Genomic DNA, 23,841 nt, shown 5'->3' on the forward strand with positions numbered 1-23,841 from the left:
AAGAAGACTCTAATATGTTTTTCTGACAAGGGTAATGTTAAATCATGAACAATTTGGGATATTTCTGTAAACTTTTGTGATATGTTGCATTCCTTTGTTTTCCTTCAATTTTGGTCAGCTTGTTCTGAACAAAAGCTGTTAGCTAAACAAAAGTATATTATTATTACACTTACTGATGTGCTGTCTAAAGCAAAGCTATATTTTAGTCTCTCCTTCCACTGGGAGAAAAGAAAGCTAGAGAAAACAGCTGAATACTTAGACAAAAGCAAGGAAGGTAAAACAGAAGTCACATTTGTAGCCTTATACTCAAAGATAATTTCAATTGCATATAATTTTAGTTGCATGTAATTTATGTTTTATTTATGTTTTTTAATTTTGTAACTTGTTTGCTCAGTTATGATTTATTTTGTGGTTTTTTTCAGGCCCGGGTTGTTGTGTTTAATTGGATTCCCATTAGGAAATAAAGAATTTTTTTTTTTTTAAGTTGCATATAGAAAAGACATAATCAGATCACAGAGATATCAGTGGTTACTCCTGTACTGAGAATTGTGCAGGACACTTACTTCACATTAGATTTTATATATGTCTTTTACACATCTAGATTTTTTTTAAAAAATGTTTGCTAAATGAAATAAATTATAAAGATTTTTGATCTATATCAGAGGATACTGTGCATTTTCAAAGGCTGTATTTAGGAAAAAGAGGTCATGCTAGGGGAGAAAGAGGAGCAAGGTGACACTGGAAAACAAATTTAAATTTGTTGGAATGTTAAGTCTATAGTGCTTGGAGCAATTTCTGCCTTTTTTCAGCTTGTGCAGTCAGACTGAGCTATTTGTGCATAGCTCGAGGCTGCTTTTCTTAATGAAAGTACAAATAAACCCTCATCTACAGTTTTTATCTTCATCAACAGTCTAGAAATTCTCATTTCATAGTGCTCACAGTGAATAGTGTTGAACACTAGGAGGTCTGCAATAGGAACAGCTCTGAAAAGACATCATCTAAGAGTGCATCAAGGCTCTAGAATGGTTTTGCAAGGAAAAGCCTCCACATTTTATAAATATACCGTTGCGGTTTGCAGCTGGCAACCAAGCCCCACACCTCACTGCAGCAAGATGTGGAGAAGAGAATCAGGAGGGTAAAAGTGGGACAGCTCATGGGCTTAAAAAAGAATAGTTTAGTAATTGAAATGTTGTAACAAAACAACAACAAATTGTAATGGAAAGGAAAATAACAAAGAGAAATAACCCCCAAGAGGACAAGTGATGCAAGTGAAAACAACTGCTCACTCCGCACTGCCTGATGTCCAGCCAGCCCCTGAGCAGTGGACCCCGGCCAGCCTTCCCCCTCTGTGGTGCTGAGCAGGATGCCATATGTTCTGGGACATCCCTTGGGTCACTTGGGGTCAGCTGTGTCCCCTCCCAGCCCCTTGTGCACCCCCAGCCCCTCGCTGATGGGGTGAGGAGCACAAAAGGCCTTGGGTCCGTGTCGGCACCGCTCAGCAGGAGTGAAATATCTTGATGTTCTCAATGCTGTTTGCAGCACAAATCCAAACCACATAGCAGCTACTGTGAGAAAAAATAACTCTACCCCAGCCAAAAGTGGTGCAAACATAAACAGTTCTGTTTATGGATCTGTAAATTGCAGTTTGGGTTTGGAGGGAAGAGTCTGCCTTGATTATAGAAAGAGTGTTAGAAATGTAGTGTAGTGTACTCAGATCACCACACTCAATCACTGAAATCTAAGATAACTGTTCAGTAATTATCATATTCAGAAGGTCCTGTGGAAGCTCTGGACACACCACAGAAAGCTCCAAGTGTTTTGAGATGCTGAGTTATCAGCATAGTTTGGGTTCCACATAGTCTTGGATGTGGAGTCTCGGATGCCTGTTACCACTGCCTCTCTGTAAGAACAATTAATAGGTACATTGTGAATATTTTTGATTTTTTTCTCCTCAGTTAAGTGGTTATGAGCAATCATAAGCACTGTATAATTATATATCCTACATATATTTTATTCTTGGTCGATTAATGTGTGATTAAACTGTGGTTTTGGAAAATTATAGGCATGATTCTCAGAAGAATTTGAATTTGTTACCATTGTAAAACCTTTGTCTCTAATAAATTTCAGAAGCTGAAGAATTAAAAGGAATTCAGAAAAGAAGATCCCACTCAGGCATCACAATCTGACGCACAAAATTGAAATAGAGAACTTTTGTATCCGAGGGATCCTTACTGCATTGCATCTGAAAAACTTCACTTCTCTGAAGGAATTGTGTTTATCACATGAAAATGATCTTTAGCTTCTACAAGCAAAGATGTCATCTCTAATTATTACTTATCACTTTCCATTCAAGCAATTAATGTAATCCAGCACTCATTGGAAAAATCAGCACCTCAAAGATGTTGATCTTTTTTAGTTCTTGTTTGGTTCAATCAGATTTTTGTCACGTACGTGTGAAAGACTGCTTGTTTATAATCAGTGCTCTAGATCCCAGATCCAGTTACATCAGGATTAGATTATGCTGTCTTGTATTATTATAGCCACTTGTCCAGTGCCTAATCATAGTTTTCACTGTAAAAAAATAAATTCTAGAATAATTTCTTTGCCTTTTTTTTTTCTTTGTGTCTTCTGATATTTACTCTACTTGGTTTGAAATTTTATAGCTGCAAATTGAAATATTTTAAAGATTTTCCTTTTAAAAATGTTTTCCTCTCCTTTTCCATGTGTGTATATGTGTAGTGTCATTCCTACAAAGCATCTTAGAAAGAAGAAAGGGCAGAGGACAGAGAACTGATGGTACTTTCCAATAAAACGTCTAAAGTAACATAATGTCTGAAATAATAGTTAAGAAATAGCTGGCTAAGTATCCCTTTAACACTTTTCTCTTCCTTGAAAAGGTGACAGTTCTTAGAGGAGAGGCATCCCAATGAGTAATTGTTAGGGTTAGCAGCCTTTTTGCCTTTCTTGGGATGAAGAAGGAGGTAATTTCTGAAATAGGCAGTCTGTTCTCTTATCTTTTGAAAGCTTCTCTATGATCTTTTCTATCACTATAGTTTCTCCCTGTTTATCAACAGTGAAAACACTTTCTTGTTCAATATTCTGAAAGGTAGGTGGAAGAGAGAAGAGAGAAGAGAGAAAATGGGCTTTGCATTCCACAAATTCCAGTAAATTATTTGCAATTTCAGGTGGATTTCCTGCTCTCTTGATTTATTGTTCTTACTTTATTTATTAGTGGAAAGAGGGAATATTATACTGCTCTTTCCTAGTTCAGCTAACTGAAATCCAGCTTTCTGATAAGTCTCAGTCAGGCCACTGCATCGTACAGCTTCATGGATCAATGTCTGTAGTGATTTATATCTTTCCATTGATCCTGGAGAGCTCGCCATTCCTGGGCTGCAGGGATTGTTTCCATCCCTTGTTTTCTATTGGCCACAGGGCCCACGGTGTTTCATCAAAGGGTTCATCATCAGTGGACTGCTTGTTTGATTTATGGAGCAAACTGGATACTTAGAAATAATGGTCAGGGCAGGACGTCATTTGTGGTTTGCAAAATACTGTTGGTTTCAGAAGAGCAGTGACAGGTTAAACCAGCCTGAGAAGTTTACACAATGTGGGACTCAGTTGTAAGTTTCTCATGAATTTCTGTGGGAATGGGTCTACAGTGAGCAGCATAATCCTAGTTTCAGTAAGATTTGAATTTTTAATATTTTTATTGTCTCTTTGTTGTCACAGAGCATTAAGAGAAGTAGATGGGCCTTTACTGCAGAATTCTCATCAGGCTGCTGTGTTTGCATCCTCTCGTGGTGCAGGCATGTCTCTTAAACTCATTGGTCTGGAGAGACCAAGAGCAGAGTTACTGCTCTTTTTTTCCTTTTTTTTTTTTTTTTTTTTCTTTTCTTTTTTTTTTAATAGCTGTTTTACTTCCGGAACACCATTTCCTTCTGTTACCTTCCCCCAGAAATTAAACTGCACTGATCAGCAGGCCAGCACTTACTCTGCCTTTGCTGGACTTTGGACCTGGGGGGGATTTTGTTACTCAGTTTGAACACAGGCTGCCTGCAACTGTGCAGTATGTGAGGCATGACCAGAGATTGCTCAGGAGTGGAAAAGATGCTCTTTATTTGAGATAACACAAGTGTAGGACTCCAGGGAAAAAAGGAGTAAACTGCTTTACTCCATTGGTTGCTGCCTTCAGCATGCTCACTCCAGAGCCTTCTGTAGGATTTGACCAACATCCCACAGGAGATGCACATTTCCTCTGGCAGATCTCTGCCCCTTCTTTCCTTCCCTTTGATATTAACAGATTTTGCACACTCAAGAGGTTTCTATCATACCAAAAGCCTTTGTCATCCTCCCTCTTCAGGGACTTGGCTTTTAGCATGAAAGAGCTTTACAAATACCTGTTTGCTTTCTGGAGTGTGGGTTTTCCACTCTACCCTCACTGGACATTGCCCAGGTGGAACTGGTGAATGTGATGGGGCAGTGCCCTCAGCACATGGCATGTCTAAGCACAGTTTCTAAGGTTACAAGACTTGTCCTCTGTTCTGCACCTTTTCTGCATCTGAAAGAGTGAAACTAATTTGGTTTTGCTCAGTAGTAAACTACTTTTGGAACTTCTGTGAGCTGTACTTCAGCACTCAGGCAGGGGTAACAGCAGGAAGTGTCATGAGGTATTTGAGTGCATGTCAGGCTAAAACAGGAGGTGTGTTCCTGATTATGCCACTAGTGTGCAAAGTTCATCTAATTTTGTAATGAGAAGATGAACAGGTTACTGTTTTATGTGGCTGGAATCTACTGTGTGAGAAGCTGCATTATTCCACTTTCTGTAATGAAATGTCATAACCTGTATTTTCTTCTGCCTCTCCTTTGAAATTATTGCCCTGAGTTTGTGCAGGAAAGGTGACCCTGTGCATGTTTATGTTTTCTTCTATTTTTAGCCACATCCAATTCATGTCACATTCCCTCCTAAAAATAATAGTTTGTATTTGAATTGCATCAGAGATATACCTTTGTCATTTCTTTCTCCTGAGTCCATTGAAGTGTTTTATCTCAATGCATTCCTTAGGGCAACTTGAAGACAAAAATGGTTTAATGGCTCTTTTACAGATACTTGATGCATAAGTGAGTAGCAGGCACGAAAAAACAAAGCCCAAGTACTATATTTATGGTTCCTTTGTGATCAGGGTAGCAGTAATGTTGGAAACCTGATGGAATATCTCTTTGACATCTATGGTTTGGGGCTCAGAACGAGATCTTTGCTTCATTGTTTGCGTAAGGGCGTTCAATAATTAAGCCCATATAATCTAAAACTAATTCCTGATTGAAGTTTTAACATAGTAATAGTCAATTTCTAAGGTAGTTAATATTTTAAAAAGACGTTGGTTGTGAATGTGATCCAGACTGCTGATTTTTAATTCAGTTACCTATATGGGGTTTAGTTAATATAACGCCTTGCTATTAACTCTCAAATAGTTGTATTTGCACAGTTATTCAAGCTGCATCAGTTCTTCATGAAAACGCACACTTCTATGCTTAGAGTACATGTGGTGTGGTAGTTGTGGGGAAAACATCTCAGTTATGGGGAAACTCAAAGATCACGAATGTCTGAGCTTTTGTACGTAACTATCAGAAAGGCACATGAAGAAAACTGGATGCTCATTCAAGGAATTCTCTAGGATTGTTCTGAAACACAGTATTTGATGTTGATTTACCTTACATTTTCCGTTCTCAGTCTGCTCATGAGTTGTCAGACGGCATCTGCTCACGCAATTAGAGAAGGTGGTTTGCAAGGTAGAGCCTGTCCCTCCTGTGTTGTGCTCTGATGATGTTTCACTCCCGACATCTGTGGAGTGCTCTTTGTTCCCCTTGTGCTTGCCTTGTCATTTTGGGCAATGTTTTACATTGCCTGCTTGTAGTCTCGGAGTTTTCTCTCTGTCTCACTCTCTCCGTGGACAGAGAGCTTGGACAGATAATTGTTGGAGTTAGCAGGATTCACTGTTCAGTCCTATAATTTCTACAGACCTCTGGTAAAACTCAGCAGCCACCACCCACTCAGCAGCTGCAGCTGCTAACAACTCAGGCTGACTGACTGGAGGTAGACTGGGGCACTTCTGAAAGTTTTGTTGTCAGTCTCCCTCTCTCCAGTTATATGCTAGAGCAGATCTTAAATCAGTATTCCGGTAGCAGCCTGATTCTCAGCCCATTATTTAATAATTCCAGTATTAGCTCTTGATGAGGAAGGGTGAAGTACATTAGGCATGAACATATGTTAGCTTTTCCTCAATAGACTGCTTTATCTCTCAGTGACAAAATGCTACCATTGAAAGCTGGTATGTTCAATGTTCATTGCAACTTTTAAAGAAGAAAATGGAAGTTATTAAAGACAGGATGAGTTCCACTTTTCAAAAATCTGAAGTAGATGTAGCAGTTAAGTTGTGCATACGCTTGCAGAATTGGCATAGCATGTGTCACAGGACCCCTCATGACTCGGCTTACTTGGTACTTTAATCATGTCACTAGCAGCTTCCTCTGTCTTTTTTTCATTCATGTACAAGAGAGAATTGGAGATATTTGCATAGTTAACTTCATTTGCACCTGTGAGTAATGACATTTAAAAAAAATCATTTCAGGAAAAGCTGTCAGAAGACAGTAGGAGATGTAAAGAAGGCATGGAAAAAATTCGCACGCTGGCAGATGAAGAATCAAGAAGTGAGAGCAGCAGCACTGAGGAGGAAAAGGAAAAAACTAAATTGCTCTTGGAGCGCTTGAAAGCTCTGGAGGTAAGAAGCACAACAGTTTCACACATAAAAGACCACCCTTCCCCCTGCCTCATCCATTTATTGGCACTGAATCACCCTGTAATATTAATCTAATCTTTCACAGTTCACCTGATTTCATGTTACGGGATATTTTTTTTTACAATTCATTTACCAAGGATGAACAAGAAGCTTAGAACCACTAAAAGGATCCCTCTCTAATGCTGAGCATCACATATCTTTAAAAGGAACTTAATACATTATTTTAATTCCTTGGAGACCATTTAATAAGAAAAATTGGTTTTACTCTTTTTTTTTCAATTATTAATATTGCAAGACTAATATAGGTGGTTTAACAACTGTCATAAAACTAGTTTTGCTCCAATGTAGTTTATTGCTCAATTTTTAATTGCTGGACTGCTTGCTTGGGAGAGTTCAGCCCTTTTTACTGCCAGGCTGTGGAAAATATATTTCCTTGTAGACCTCATGGAGAACTGCGCACTCTACGTTTTGAGTGCATTTCTGGAAAATTAGGATCTGCAAAATACTGCACCTTGTGGTAGCTTCTAACTGGAGGAAAAGTTTCATAGTTTTCTGAGGCAGCCATGGACAAGGTGCAGGTAAAACTTTAATCACAATATGCATGTACTTATTTTGTGCTCCTTGGTAGAAGTGTGGGCTTCAATGTCTATGAAAAAATAAGACTGCATATTTTAATCTAATTTTTAACGACTACCAAGTCGTATTTTTCACCTTTCTAGTATTTTCCTCCCTTCTCTTCTGTTCAAGCATCTATGTGGCATTATAGGTGTGGGCAAATGAATACCTTGGAAAGATTTCAGTGGCATTTTGCCTGGGTGAGGTGTTGGTAGACAATAGATTTATCACTGGCCCTATACATTTTTGCTTTAAGTGTGAAGTCCCTTTTACATGATAACTTTTGGGTTGAGTTGTACTCTGATAGATTAAAACTCTGGGGTTTTGTTCTTGAGGACTTTGTTAAAAGTAAAATATGAACAGTTACAATCAATTCTGTTTGGATCTAAATACAGAATCTGAAATATCAAAGGTGTAGGCAGTCTCTGCAATTTTACTTTAAAGGCTTAGACTGTTTGTAAAATAAATACCTGTAATATTAAATTACTCTAATTTTGCCGTGGCGAGAAAAAAGCCATGCTACTAAGTTTTTAAGAGAGTAAAACACTAAAGTTGAATATAGTCTTGCTTTATCTGTTGATGGAGAATGATTGTAGGTTCCTTGTGGTCTTTTATTTCTGAAAGGTGCATGATTTCTGTTTGCTTTGCCTCATTCTTAATCAGTCTGCATGACATTTGCAGTTCTTTATGTCCTCAGTTGGTAGGGAGGTGTTCAATAATGTCACAGCCTTCATCAGCTGTGGCAAAATGCCCAGATATAAAATGTAGCACTAAGGACAGGCAGGACATGGCTCAGGAGGGGCAGGGGAGATGTCTCCTCATTGGTGTTGGTGTTGTGCAGGTTCAAAACCACATATTAGAAAATGCCAATACTTCAAGGATTAATCTACTTAAGTAGTGCAAGGAGCTATCAAAGTAGAAAGATGAACTCCAGGGCCAACATTAATTGTGGTCCAACGTAATCAAAACAAAGTGTTGTTAACTGTGTGTTGTTTGACATTATGTATTTTTGCTGTAGTTTCCTCTTGAAGGATATGAATTGTAGTGTTAAAGACTGTATGGTTTATTAATTAAGGGACTTTTTTTAAAGTTACATGCAATTAGCTGTTCTAATTCTTTGCTATCTTCAGACTATTTTTTCTAAATATTTTATTAGTCTATGTAGAAAGGAACAAAAAATTACTGTTTGTTAGTTTTTTGTGCTGTGGTTGTCAGGATCTTTAATCTTACTTTACATGATTAGATGTTACTGAATAAATGGAATCAGAAAAGTTAATAAAGTGCTTACTAGAGCTGGCCCTCCATCTGTGCCCTCTAGAATCTGAACACTGCCTATAAACAGAAGCTGTTAAAAGTAATAGAGTGTGTGAGCAAATCCATTAATGCCTATTAATATAATTTCATTAATATCATCAGAGGTAAGAAAACTTTAGATACCTCTTCCTATTAGTTTGTTTGTTACTCAGCTGTAGCACGACATGCTGTTGTGTTGGGGCATTGTCGAATTATTTCATCCTCTTCCTCCTCAGCTGTGTTCACTGGCCTGTTGCTTGGGTGAGCTTCTCTTAAAGTCTCTACAAAGGCACATATGTTATAAGTTTACATTTATACGCATGTGTATATCTGTATTTGACAGTGCACATCTAAGGAAGAGCCTGCACAAGTGGTGTGAAGTTTTTATTCTATAAAAGGTTAAATCCAGCAGGTGTTTTTTGCTCTGGTTAATGCCTTCTCTTGGCGGCTCACATAAAAAGCTGGGTAAATCTGAGCTGATTTTCCAGTGAATGAAGTACCAAAGGAAAAAGGCTATCCACCAGCTCAGGGATAGATGGGTAGCTCCTCCAGATACATGTACAATATAATAGATTGTTTAGTTTCTTTTGTTTGGAATGTCTGTATGGGAAAACAATTCCTGTTCCATACAAAGAGCAAATTCTTTCTGCCTTTCCCGGACTACTGACGTTGTGGATGTGAGGTGTGTGGTGATTTTCTCCAGGAGTTTCTGTGAATAGGAAGAAACCTGTAGTCATCCTGGTCAGCTGGATCTGGAGCAGGAAATATAAGAATGAGAGAAGGGGCAAGGCTTCATTTTCATAGAAAACATTCTTTAAAAAGCTTCTGGATCATGGGAGTTGTATTTAAAATTTCTTTTTTTGCTGTCAATTGTATCGCCAAATAAATTTCAGTGGTACCTTTTATGTTTTATTAACTACTGTTTATCCTAGAAATTTTCTCACTGAACAATACAAATCACTATAATAAAGTATCTTTGTACTCAGCCCAAGTGAAAGCTATCATATACTTTGATAAAATATATCTACACATATTCTCCCATTGCTCCTTTTGCCTATAATTTTTTTTTACGTCCTTTATCATTTACAGCAAATTCTATTTCCACTCTGCTGACTGATAAATACTATACACTTCTAATCAAATGAAACAGATGACAAATAAAAAATGGTTCACACCATCTTGTGTCCCATTTTACATAGTTGAAATTAATTGTGATTTCCTGGATATCAAAATTTCTTTGTGCCTTCGGCATTTTTAGTTGGCTGCTCTTGAAATGCCATTTAATTTTCTTCAGTAGTTAGGATCAAATGTCTTCTAACTCTTACAAAGAAAAAAAACATTCTCTGATATCTTCACTGTGTATTTGGAGTGCTACAAAAAATGAAATATAAATGAAATATGGTGAATAACATATGAACTCTGTCGTGGAATTTCCCTTTTTAAACTCTGCTTTCATCACCAGAAGAATTGCTTTGTTTTTTTAAATTGTAGCCAGAAATATACAAAAAGAATAATTTATTCTGGACATGCATCAACCAACCCCCATACAGCAATTCCAGATTTTTTCACCATTTTCACAGTTAGGGTAAAACAATAATGTTACATTTCCAGAGTCATATACATGCAAGTTGGAGATTTTTCTCAAAGCCTTAATTTGCTCTCCTGGGTATGTTAGGTGTTTTAGGGATTTTCATTTGAAGATTGTCTACTATTTCTTTTTTCCAGCAAGAGCAATTTACACATTTACAGTCCACAGAGGGAAGCTTTAAGAATATTCTATATTAAACAAACAGTGTCTGTAAAGGCCTTAAGAGTGTCCCAAAGCTTTGTTATCCAATATGGAGCAGTGGGTTGTCTGCCCCAATTTAGCCTCAAATGACGGAAATACAAGCACCAAGCACCTGCATAATTGCAAACGATTTAAACTGATACACAGCATTAATGTCAGTCTTAATCTAAACATGTCTGTAAAAGCTATAGTTACTTTGATTTTAAAAATTTAATCAATGATAAATACTGTGTCAGCTTTGAAGGCTTATTAAGTCTGTCATTTGCACAGACATTTATGCAGGGAGGGTAATTCAGTACGAATTAACCGTGGCTGGCTCGATGAAATGTTGCGGCTCTTTTGGACGTCCTTCCTTGCAACTGCAGTCGTGCAACTTGCTTAACAGGTATTTGGTTTTTGCTGCTCATGAAGTGACTGTGACAGTGCACAGCTAACACCTTGGCAAAACCACGGTATTTGCACTCAAAATAAAATAAAATAAAAATAAACAAAGAGGAGGTTCTCCTGGTTTGCTCAGTGTCCGCTTCACCATCTGCATTGGGCAGGAGTTCTTTTGGCCTCAAAATATACTGATTGAGGGCTGCTCCCAACCTTGCCTTTTTCAGCAAACCACTGGGGTAGCATTAGATTGTAACCTTGAAGTTATTGAATGAAAAGCCTAATTCATGTGTGAAAATCTCATTGCTTGCGGGTGAGTGAGACTCAATGGAAGTTTCAGTGAACTAAGCTGCAGTAGAAGCAGTATCTGCTGGGGTAGAATCATGAAACCACTCTAATTTTAATTAAAGAATTTTGCCCTCTTACCCTTTGCGGTTCATCATAAAAAGGTGTGTTTTGTTTTAATAAATTGAGCTTTGGGAGAAAACTCACTTAGAATAATAAGCTAAATGTTCAAATATATTAGAGGAGTAATTTCCCTTACATCATCACCATTAAATGAACGAGGAATTATGTCGAGTATTTCCGATATTGTGTTTTTACTACTCTGCAGAGGAAGAAAGACATGATAGAAATGAACTGTGAACTATAAAAAAGAAATATGAGAAGGGTACATAATTGCTCTGGGTAGATTGAGAAGATAAAATTGAATGGGATGCCACTGTGTTTTTGGGGTTTTGGGGTTGTTTGTTTGTTTGTTTGTTTTTGTTTTGTTTTTTTCTTTATTTTCTCTTATTTATTTTTATTTGAATGATTTTTCATGTACTGCAATGTAAAATGGTAAGAAAACTAGTATTTTCTTTTCCATGGAAAGAAACACACCATATGCAGAGGCGAAGAGCATGAGTTTCTGAAAATATCTGTGAGGAAAGGCTCCTTGTTTATTGAAAGTCAGCTGATTCACTGGTGTATAGGAATGTGAATCACTTGACTCAGATGCACAGAAAAATTATGAAACTTTAAAATATTTTGTAGCAACAGTCTTGTTCCAGCCTATGTGTTTAATCTGATTTGGCCAGAAGCCTCTTACACTTGGCCATGCACGTAACTAGATTCATTATGCTGATTTGTCACCAAAGACCAACCTACTTAATTCTAATTATTGGATTATTTTACTTTTAAATCTTTTCAGTAGGAGACTTTTATAATTAGTTTTCTGAACTGTGCCTGAGAGCTCTTTTGTTTTTTATAGTGAGGGATCGGACAATGAGGCAGGGAAAGTCTTATTTCCAAACTTACACAGCGGCTGATATGAATCGGCGTGGAATCGCGTCACTGGTGTCAAAACCAGCCCAGTTTATTCCAGCTCTTTCTAGATAACAGCATTAGCAAACTGTTTCAGCTTTCCAATAACTGAGTAGATTTTAAATTAAAACCAAACAGGTACTATCAAGCTGAATAGTGACCTGTAACCTGTTGATGCTTGAGTTCATCTACTGTAGGTCCTCAGTGGCTCAGCTGGTCTTTGGGAAGCAAATCTCATGGCTGCTAGCTGTTTCTCCTTGCATTTGTGCCCTGGGGTGCTTTCCTCCTGCTGTCTGTCCTCTCCTGCTCCAGCTGAAGTCCTCAAAAGCATGTTCTTCCCAGATGTTTGTACTCCTCCTGCCCATTCACCTCTTCCACCATGGCTTTTCCAGCTGTCCCACGAGGGTGTGAAGCTCCATAGCTGGCACAGTTATCTGTTGGGATGTTACTGGAAATAATATCCTCATGTGGATGAGGACTAATAGAAACCTCTCCTGGGCAGACAGTTCAATTCAGTTAGAATGTGGTGAGTATTCAAAGAGAAGAGGATGTATTTCTTGTAGTCATGTAAAATATTTATCTTTCTATTTTTCTTTCTCCTTCTATTTTGTTGGGTTAGTTTTTTGGGTTTTTTCCCCTAAGCCAGTTGAAATTCATGGCAATTTCTCTTTTGGCAGAGAAGAATCAAGATGATCTAGTAGGGATATGAATTTACAACAGGATTGTTGAAAATAGCTCTGCCCAGTGGATGTAAGAAGAGCTGTTCAGGTTTACTCTGTCACTGCTGTAACCATTTCCTGCTGTTATTAGAGACAGACTTCTGATCCACTGCTCACCAAACAATTCCACCTCCTGAAATGGGAGAATGCCTTGATAAAAATAACTGTACATTAGGTCATGTTCTCCATGGTCCAGGAGGTATAGAGGAAACCATGCTTATCTGCATTTTTCTAATTATTCAGTTCAATGAGAGCTTAAAATATTTTCTAAAGTCGACTGTGGTGCCTCCTGGGAATTTTAATCTGAGTTACAAACAGTATTGTTTTCTTTTCTGATTGAGTCTAAGGGAAAATAAAAGAATATCAAATTGCATCTCCGATGACACACCATGGCAGTGGTTCAGAAGTTAAATGTTTCAGAACGCAACATGCAGAGCTTCTGAGGTTTTAGCACATGTTGAAAAGGAAAAAAGCTTCTAGATCATCTCTCTGTTTTGTACTCTGAGATACTCATAAAGCAGTAATATATTGAAATAAGCTAATTCAACTAAGTGCTCAACAGAGCATGCCTCAACTCTTACTCCTGTTCTGTTTTGTCTTAAAACAGCATTTAATTGTTTTAAGCGTGTCGTCGTGTCACCCCCAGTCAACTACTCGTGAATTTTACTGCGTATCAGAATTTTTCTCCTTTAGCCTGCTCATGCAGTAAACAGGTTTTTGTGAAAGTTACTTTCTACCTTCAGCGCTTGTCACACACATCAGTGTGTCCCAGTGAGGTACAAGGCACATAGGAAAGGAGTGAGTAACTTGTGCTGTTCCTAATTTCTTCCTTCACAAGGCAGAATAAAATGCTCTTTTCCGGGACAGTGAATCCAACGTCTTGCAGGTGGGAGAAAATGCAATATATGCATATGTTTTATATGCATTTTTTTAGATTCATAATAATGTTTTAGTCAGGGTGCTGTTTAGCCTATCCTTTAGTCCATCTACAGTGGTGATTTTTTTCCTAAGTTTTGGTGCATGCAGTTGTAGAATTACAGGTATACAACAGAATCCTCAAGACAATATACTGAGATCTGGAAATTTTATTGAAACAAATGAGAAAATAGATAAATATTTAATGTTCATATTGCCTCAGCCAAATGAAATTGCATATATTTTTTGTAAAAAAGCAAGTTATAAATTAATTTTTTCTAGGATTTTTCAAGTTCCAGTCCAATGGCTCTTTTCTTATGTCTGTGTACCACAGAGAAAGCTCTGTGGTACTTAGCTGGCTGACATAAGAACAGTCTTTATATAGTTCAGAGTATTGAATATGGCCACAAGAATAACGATTTGGTGCCAGAAGGTCTGAGGAATAGGTGTAGTCAGTGAAGAAAAGGTAAGTCACAGAAGTCAAGGAAAATCATCTCGGTTTTATTAAACCTGTCAGATTTCCTCTGTTGTAATGAATGTTAACTGTATTCTGCACACAGTCCTTGCTGCATTGCAGTGAAGGAATCTGCTCTTTCTGTCTGCCTTTTTATAACCTAATGATGGTTTTTCAGTGCCCTTCTTGCCAAGTGTGGAGCCTTCCTGCAGATAATCAGCAGTTAATGTAACTTCCCTTTTTTAGCTATTGGGTGTGTGGTGCAACTGAGAATCCACTCTCCCCATGGAATGGGATGAGATTTTCCAGCCCTGATCTAGGTGGTTGTGTTTATCCCCACATCCATCGCTGCGGAGAGTGAGACTCCGTATTTTTTTAAATAGTTTCTCTCAGCTGTGCACTCTGGGCTGGGCTCTCCACGAGCCTTTCCTGTGAGCCTGCTCATTACTCACACTGGCACTTGTTTCAGAGGAAAGCTTCTATGTGACAGAGATTTTTAGAATCACGCCCTATATTTTTAATTTACATACTAATGCATGCAATTTGGCTGACAGTAATGACAGTTCTACAGTTCATAAACTAAATAAATAGTTGCAGTTCCTTTCAAACTAACATTTTAAAAATGCCAGTATTCTGTGGACCTTCTTCACTGGCTGCATAAGAAATCCCAATTAATTTACCTCCGCTGTTAGAGATGAATCCCTTACAACTCTTTAGTTACAACGTAGTAAAATAATCTCTCTTTTAATTTCTATTTACTAACCTTGAAAATGATTAAACATTATTGACGTCTCATAGTGATGCACTTTTTCTTAATTTGGTAGTGATTTCTATTTTGTTCGTCTTGTAGAAATACAGCATTGAAGATTATAGGAAGGAATCTTGCCAGGTCTATTTAAACTCATACACTAGAATTAGGGGCACTGTGCTGAATTCTAGCCTGTCAGGGCTGGCTCCTATGTTGGGAAATGCTTAACTACACATGTGAAATGTGTATCATTAGCATACTTTTGAAATTCAATATTCACTGGCTTTATTATGCAGCTAATTTGATTGTCCGCAGCAGAAAATACCCAAACGATTATTTTTAAGTCTGCTTAATCTGTCACGGTGACAAGCACAGATTTTAAGATTATAAATACATAGAGAGAGAATATGTTATATAGAGAGGATAGATAAATCAGACGTGGAATAGTTTGGCACTGGTCCATTATGAGTGAAACTGATTTTTTGCTGATGGTTCTGTAGATACCTGATTAGCTTTTTTGACTATACATTGAAATTTAACCCAGTGATACACATGGATGCATTATAGCCTCATGTGCATGGGTGTGGATAGCTACATGCACATTTTAGTGTACACTTGCCTGTTTCAGAAGCTATTGAATGTCAAGGGGAGTTCTGTTTATTCATAAGGACAATACTTTTTTTTCTGTTTGCTTTTGGTTTTTTTTTATTATATGTTTTCAGATACTGCCCACCCCTTTCAGTTAAGTTGCCTTTCCCCTTATGGGGTCAGATCCTCTGGGGTTTTTTCCACCTTTTGAGCACCATTCCTCCACTTCCCACATGGGAAAAAAAACAGGTCTGTGCCCCTGCTGTGCCCTTCAGGGATGTGCAGCTCTCACCTTCCCACACAGACCAGGAGCTGCCACCTGATCTCCCTGACCTCTGGTTCCCCGTTCCCTGTGCAGGTGCAGATGAGGTTACCTTGCCTGGCAGGGCTCCCCAGCTCCATCGGGGTTCTGCAGGCACATAATGCCATCTAGAGGGCAGAGCTTCTTCCCTTCCCACAGGGATACCTGGCATCCCTGCTGGCCTTCCATCGCATGTGATGGCAGTGCTCCTTCATCTCTGTGATTCCTGGGTTTTCCTATTCCTCTTCTGGGCAGTGTGTACTCAGACAAGGCCAAGACTTGGAAATTATTTAGGAGAAGTGCTCAGTTGGTGATTACAGCTGTTTGCCTTTAATAAGCCTGCAGGTTTCTTTCGTGTCTTCAGTCAAATGGTGTGTTCCCCTGGAAAAACCCTTCTGATTTTAAGTGTTCTAGGTTTTAACATTTAAGTTCTTCAGGAAAAGGTTATTTTAAATAGAGGAAGCAACCTTTATTTTTCATTCGGTTTTTCCTTAAATTCTAAGAAGTACCCACACATTGGCTACTTTGAGACAAAATCCTCAGTAAAGTTATTGCAGCAACAGTTTCAGATCTGAGAAATGGCTGTGAGGGTTGTGCATTACGGGAGACTGCTGTGTGTTTAAACACAAGTTAAAATGTTTTCTTCTCTTGTGTCTGTCCTGCTGCAGGACTTGGTGAGCGTTTCTCTTAACACTGAATGGTAATTTGGAAATGAGTGGAGACTTCTCAGCAAAGAGGTCATGAGACTGAAACAGCTGAAGTTTCTCCTTAATTACCTCCAATAGCTCCTTGTTTTTTCTCTTTTGAACCTTATGGAGTTGGCTTTTTCAGACCTAACCATGTCAGAGAAAAGTCTGTTGCATCCTCCTTGATAATTTCCTTCAGTCCTATTTGATGTCATAATACTTCAGCTGCTGTTACCAATAATGACCATTATAATACTCTTTTTATGAAACAACAAGGAGTGTTCTTTCTGTAACTTAAGTCTGATCTGTATCTCATGAAAAGGGTTTTTGTTAGACATTGTAGTGTCTCCCCAGTGCCGTGCAGAGATTACTGTTACACACATGCATGCATAAATTTGATTCAATTGAGGTAGGAGGTGTGAAGCAGAGAAAAAGGCTCTGTTGCAAGCTTTATAAACAGCATAATCTTTTTATATAATGCCCTGGCATGCAAAGTTCATGTAGCAGAGGCAGTGGAGCTGCATGGAACAGCTTTCATTTGAGCCAATTAGCTCTTCTGGAGAACCAGAATATTGGCCCCAGTAGAACAATGCAGGAGCATCCTGAGCCAGCTTTAGCAGATCTTTGCAGATAGTGTTGATATAACTTCACTTTTAAGGAAACACTCTTCCTCTTGGCTCCTCTTGCTGTGGCACAATATAGGTTTTTTTCCATTCCAGTGATACTTTATCCAGTGATAAACGTTCTTTGTACTCTTATCCTCAAATATTTTGCCCTTTGCAGAGACCCCAGGGTAACTATTCAAAATTTTACCCATTTAGATGAGTAAAAATAGGTATTCTTAGTTCATTGTAAAAAAGAACTTTGCTAGTATTAGGCAAAACCTGTATTTTTCACAGAGACATTGAACAGAAATAAGAGATGAGAATTGCTTTTCTTTTTGAGCAAGTGATTTGCCTCACTGGTGACATCTGCCAGGCAGGAATATTTCCCAATCTGACAGAGCAGTAATGTGTTCAGTTCTAGGTATATGTGACATTGCATAGTATTTCACACATTGATTTATTTCTGTTCTTTTCTCTGCATTTTCCCTTCAGGCCAATTGATTAATCACTGATCCTGCTCTTGAACAGGAGCTTGGAGTAAGATAACAGCAACATTTCCTCATCTTTGATACTGATGTTATTATATTTGGCTATCAAATTTAGACACGTGAAGGTGGGTGCGGTTCCAGTGGCTGCACCTGAGCTGTGTTTAATTATGTGATGTGAATTTGGCTCATTCTGCAGATCGGGGCTGGGCTGCTGCTCCTGCTGCGCTTTTCACGCCTGAGCTTCTCACTGGGGCACCACTGAATCCCATCAACTTTGACCTAAAGTGTGTGCCATATGAGACTGTGATTTTCTGCCAGAGCTTGTTTTTTTAAGAACTTCTGTTTTGCCACATTCTCCCAAAGCTGTGGTCTAAGGCATTTCTTGGACCTCCTAGAACATAGCTTGCCAGCAAATGTAAGTATGAGAAACAAAATTTGAGACAGATTTTATAAGCTGAAGAGCAAGGTTTAGTTAATAATTGAGGAAGAGTTTAATATAACACAGTGGCACTTCATAATATATAATTACAATAGAATTTGCCTTTCATGTAGCTGGCTTGAATATATATATTTCTGTACAGGTTTTTATTTTCTGTTTTCATAATGTACAAAGCTACAAAAATATCGAAGTAGAAAAATTCCTCTGGCACATCTCTCTTGTGTACAGGAAAAAGTTTCCAATGGGCCTCTCTTTTATTTTGGTGTTGTGAGATACATTTTTGTGCAGGCAGTTGACTTCCTTAGGGCTTCCCTGTTAATGCTGGAAGATACCCTGTTACACTTGTGTGTCTGCCTTGGGAGCAGTGGAACAGGAGCAGATCCTCAGACTTGTGCTGTGCACATTTTGGGGAGTCACAGTTCCTATTCCTGTTTCCTGTGAGAGGAACCCAGTCCATTGGATCCAGGGCCACACCATGGTGTGAGCTGTAGCCTGGTCAGTGTGAGGATCAGAAGAATCGCTGGAGAGGACACTCACAGCTCATCCAAGCCCAAAAGCCAACGCGGATGGACCTGATGTCAGCCACCTCAGTAGGAGACATTTCCTGTAACTAGTTAGGATCACAATCAGATGCTGCCACATCAGAGAGTTGCCATGGGACCCTTATCCCATCTTCTCTAAGTGAGCACAGTCTACACAGGGTAGAAAAAACAAAAAAACCCCTCTAATCTGCTGAATCTTTTAAAAGACAGAGTTTGAGGCCTGGGCTGTTGTCCTTCTGGCCCAAATACAATTACTCTGCAAATTCACTCTAAAAGAGTAAAAATTAAATGAATCTGAACTTTCAATGTAACAAATGTCAGTGCAGAAGCCACGTGCTGCTGTGTGGAGCAAGGGGCATTGCCCAGTTCTTGCTGTGTGCCTGTAGGAACGAAAGAGAAAAACCTTCAAAGCTCTCAGGAGAAACAGGGTGATGTTTGCAAACAGAGTTTCATTTCAGCTAGCAAGAAATGAGCAGTAATTTTGTGATTCAGTTGTTAGGAGTTGGCTAGTGGCTACAAAACAATTGCTGCACGTTACGTGGCATTTGCTGCTCTCCATAACGCAGCACCAATACCTGTCCTGCTCCACTTGGCTTCACAGCTCCTTGGCTGGGAGGGACGGAAACGGCTGAAGCCATCAAGAGAAGTTCATTTTGAAACACCTGGGGAGGTTGACTTATGGGTGACTTCTGATGAAGAGAGTGGAATTGCGGGAAACATCGCCTTCAGGAATAACTCGGTGCTCCCATGTAGTTAAAACGGAAAAACTTGTTATAAATTTATGTTGCGAGCTGTGAAACGGGCGACATTAATGGCTTATTGTGGTGGAAAGCTTTTAACTTGAAGTCTTTAAAGGAACAGAGTAAAATGCTTCAGCACAGAGGAGGAAAAGAGTATATTTTATATTTTATTCTGTTTAAAAATACTTTATGGCAGTATCAATTACACCATCACATAATTTTTAAATCTATTGCATGGTTTAACGAAGAAAAGTCATTCTTTTTCTCAGAACTCAAATTAAAAAAAGCTCAAGGGACATTTTTTAAAGTGGAAAACCATTTGTATGCTTTATTTTTTCCATTTCAGAAAAATGCATACATGTTTCTTTGGAAAGGAAAAGAAAACAGTATTTTCCCCCTTGCATAGCAGAGAAATGGTATGAGTTTGCCATTACCCAACCAGTGAATGTGACAGTCGAGCGTATGCAATCAGAGTTTTCCAGGCTGTCAGTATAAATCATTTTATTTCATAATTACTTTTGTTTGAACTAAGTGAAGGAACTTAGGGTAAATAATTAGGAAAAAACATTTCTTGATAAATATTCAGCATCCCCTTTCTCTGAAGTCAGAGCAAAACATCTGTTGTTTTACCTTCCAGTGAGATCCAAAATAATTGGGTGTGGGATACATTTGTGTTGTAGGTTATGCATTAAATGAGGGGACAAAAAGCAGGAAGGCAGTTAAGTCTGAATATTTTGTTTCTATCATCAGCCCCCATGAGCAAACTCAATTCCTTAATTTCCTTGGGGGAGTGGAATGGGTGAGTGAGGAGGAGTTGGTGTTGGTGTTCCTTGAAGATGGTGCCAAATTGAGCTCCAAATTTTTACTGTTTACTATAATTTAATAGCAGCCCTTCAGTTCAGGTGCATTGAGCAGCCAGGAAGCACCAGTTACAGCATTAAAGCAATTTTTTTTGCACTGACCTGCGAAATTGTTTTTTTTTTTTCAGTTCAATGTTATTAGAAAAAAGTGTAGAAAAGCTACCTTAGAGGAGAAGAGCTGCTCTTGATAGACAGGATTTCTAGAAATTAAAAAGAAAACCAAAATCCTGTACATACTTTATGTAATCCTTGTCTTCCTCATACTTGACAGATTTCTACCTGTCAAGGCAGTTTGTCCCTTGGTCTTCCTTTTCCAAATCCACTTCCCAGTGCCAGGAATCACCAGTAGTATTTCCATATTTTCTCTGAATATCTCAGAGACGAGAGGGGGAAAATAAGAAACGTTTTCTGCTGGGATGAAGTGGCCCAAACATTAATTTTCATGCACAGATCTGAAATGCCCTATTCTTTTCAGCATCCCCATTAGACAAACCTTGAAGCTTTGTGTGCTACTCAGGTGTGGATAATGGAATTACAGCAAGTACAAAACTGTCACAGTGTCAGTGAGCTCATGGTCAAAATTGCCTAGCTTTGAAGGATAACTCATTTACAGTAAATTCTGACGTGGCCTCTCTTATTGCTTGGAAAAATGTGTTAAAATACATGATTTTTCCTAAAGATATGAAATTAAAAAAAAAAAAAAAAAAAAAAAAAAAGAGAGAGAGAACAACTACCTTTTAAAAACTTTTTTTTAAAGGTGGTTTCCATATGTATAATTTCAGGATTCAAAGGCAAAATTTAGCTGCTGGTTTCAATGTCACTTCTAAATTTGATAAAAATTTTTCCTTGCAAAGCAGAGTAAATATTTTCCTTGAAAATGACTGCACCATAAGTATTTTTATTGAGCTTCAGCACTGGGTTTACAGATAGTCAGTGGTTTTCAACTAATCTTTACTAATTTCAAATAATTACTATTTCAAAGAGTTAGAATAAAATGCCATTTTTTATTAATCAAGTCCTCACCATTTGCCTTCATCTGTCTGTGTTAATTGTAAGAATTTTAGTTTGGCTTACAGTTTCAGGATCTCAGACCCTTTTTCATAGAGCGGGGATTTTATTTCTTTGATTAAAAAAATAACTGCCTGTGAATATTACATGGTGAAGCACGGTGAGTCTGTCAGAGTGAAGTGCTCTCAGTTCTTAAGAAGAGCAGTTCCATAGGGGAACAAATCACTTAAAACAAGAAGGGGGAGAAGAAAAAGAATGGGATGGGAATCTTGGTGGGGCTTCTGTCTCTCCATCCTTGTACTTCTATGCTTTATCGAGTGTACACAAGTTATATAGACTGTGTCTTTAACCTTAGAAAACTTGTATGCTGGCTGTCTCTGCTTCTTCAGATCTCTTTTACTCCTCATGCTCAAAAAATGTTTTATATGGGATCATTTTGAAGAATTTTTTTTGGGAAAAAAAAAGAATCCTTCATAATTTTAAGCCATTTGTACAAAGGTGTATATTGACAGTGCTGTGCCAGTGGAAATGTTGAGAATCTGTTATTATCTTTGTAAACACTGGTAGAATTTGCTGTTTTCTACCATTTGCATGCAGGTAAATATGCAACTCTATTATTGATATATCTGGTAGTAGTAGCCTAGGTGATTATTTGTTTGAAGTTTAGCCTGTGCTTATAATGCAGTCTGTTTTGCCAGATCTATTCCTAACCTTCTTAAAATGTCAACTCCAAACGTTTCTGTGGTGTCAGAAGGGAAAATATTGAAGGTTTTAGAGGCTTGTCATTCTTAACTACTTTGAGTTAACCAAAAGAAAAAAAAAAAAAAAAAAAAAAGAAGACAAATATTGCCATTCTTGAACCAGTTGAAAATTTCCAGCCCCAAATTCTGAGGGAAAAAAAAAAAAAGGAAAAAAAAAAAAAAAAAAGATATTTCACAGAGGAATTCCCAGGAATATGAGGTTTCCTGTAGTCATTTTTAGAACATAGTCTCATCAGCAGTGTGTGAATTTCATTTGGTTCTTGTTTGTTGGATTCGGCTCCTGAAGTTTGTCCATTTATCTAATAAAAGTAGATTCGGAGGATTGAATTCTAGTTACACTCTTCTTTCCAGGGGGAAGCTTCTTCATTCAGGTTGAACACCCCTTGTTTCATCTTGTGTGAGCTGGGAAATGCTCAGCAGACAGGAAAGGCTTTCTGTGGTTGGGAGCCCCATCCAGGACTGTGGGTGGGAGTCTCTCCCTGCAAACTGCTAAAAATCTGCACATAAGTGGGCAAATTCTCTGTTCTGGTCTTTGACAGCATGAAATCAACACAAATTTTAAAACTGTTACATAATTCCTGCTGTAAATTCATGTTTAAATACATGAATCTGCTCATCAATAATTGGTGAGGCATCGTAAGAAGCTGCGCAGACCTTGGGCTGCTTTTTGTTCACAACATTTAAACCCAAGGGGTTTTTGTAAGGTTAAGTGGTTAGTTTCCTGATGTTGAATAAATATCTTCTGATTTCTAGCATTCATTAGAAGGTTGTTCTGCTCTCTTTGAGTCTCCAAACCCATGGATAGCACAGCTATAGCAGAGCATGTCCTGGGAGATAGACTGCTTTTGGGATTTCATATAGTTTTGTAATGGTAAAGAATTAAAAAAAACCCCAACATTATTGAAGTTGTGAATTGCAAGAATGATTCCCGCCAGTGCTGCCCAATAAGGTTTAATGTGGCCTTTTTATAGACAGAATTATAATTGACTCTTGCATGGTTCTGTGTTTCATTATTTAGCATCACATATGTATTACTTCCATGCCATGTTTTAAGTGAATGGGAATTAAACACTGGCTGAGTATTTCAGATAAAATATGTCAAATGTGTTAAGTGGGGTTAAATACAACAGGCTATTAAAAAATAAAACAGAAAATTATGCTACTGAGAAGGCTAAGTGTTTTGAAGCAAGGGTGAGAAGCTTGGCTGTCATCATATCACTGATTTTTTCTTTTGGGTGTTTTGTATTTTTCCTCCCATCTCCATGACCCAGAAGAAATAGTTAAGACTAGGACATTTAAATAAATTTTTTTAAAAAATATTTTAAGTATTATCCCACTAAATTCACTGATTATTTCATCAGTAGGTAGCACTCCCCAGTCTCAGTGTCCTGGGGATGTAGGGCCAGGGAGCAGAGCTGTTCAGCAGGGAGATGCTCCCTGGTTGCCTGTTGTGGGAAAAGTGTAAAGGACAAGGTGGAAACATCCAAATGTTGACAGGTGGCCTTGAGGTGCAGTTCCCATTTTACTCCTAGCAAAGAGCTTTCTTTACTAATGTAAAAGGCACTGGAAAGTGGCCAGTGGAAATGCTGTTATAGTGCTAGAATTAAATTAAGGCTTTGGTTGCTACAATTATATTGATTTAAAAGCACAAATGTAATTTTCAGCTCTTCTGTCCAGCATAAGTATGATGTTTAACTTTTCTCTGACAATTTTTTGGATTAATCTTTCAAAGGACAAATTTTCTGCATAGCAGGGACAGAAGCATTCGGAAAGCTCCCTGTGAGCAAAGACACAGACATGGTAAAAGTGG

At 38.2% G+C, this 23,841-nt stretch overlaps 1 protein-coding gene across 1 annotated transcript in view; it reads left to right on the forward strand.

Moving 5' to 3' along the window:
* Positions 1-23,841, forward strand: part of NCKAP5 (NCK associated protein 5) — a 347,214-nt gene that overhangs the window by 225,510 nt on the left and 97,863 nt on the right. The window contains exon 7 of the mRNA XM_058421378.1: positions 6,630-6,779. Coding sequence (XP_058277361.1) covers positions 6,630-6,779 — 150 coding nt within the window. The remainder of the gene's footprint in view (positions 1-6,629; positions 6,780-23,841) is intronic.

Source organism: Hirundo rustica, chromosome 7, assembly GCF_015227805.2.
Source record: "Hirundo rustica isolate bHirRus1 chromosome 7, bHirRus1.pri.v3, whole genome shotgun sequence".
NCBI classification, from domain to species: Eukaryota; Metazoa; Chordata; class Aves; order Passeriformes; family Hirundinidae; genus Hirundo; species Hirundo rustica.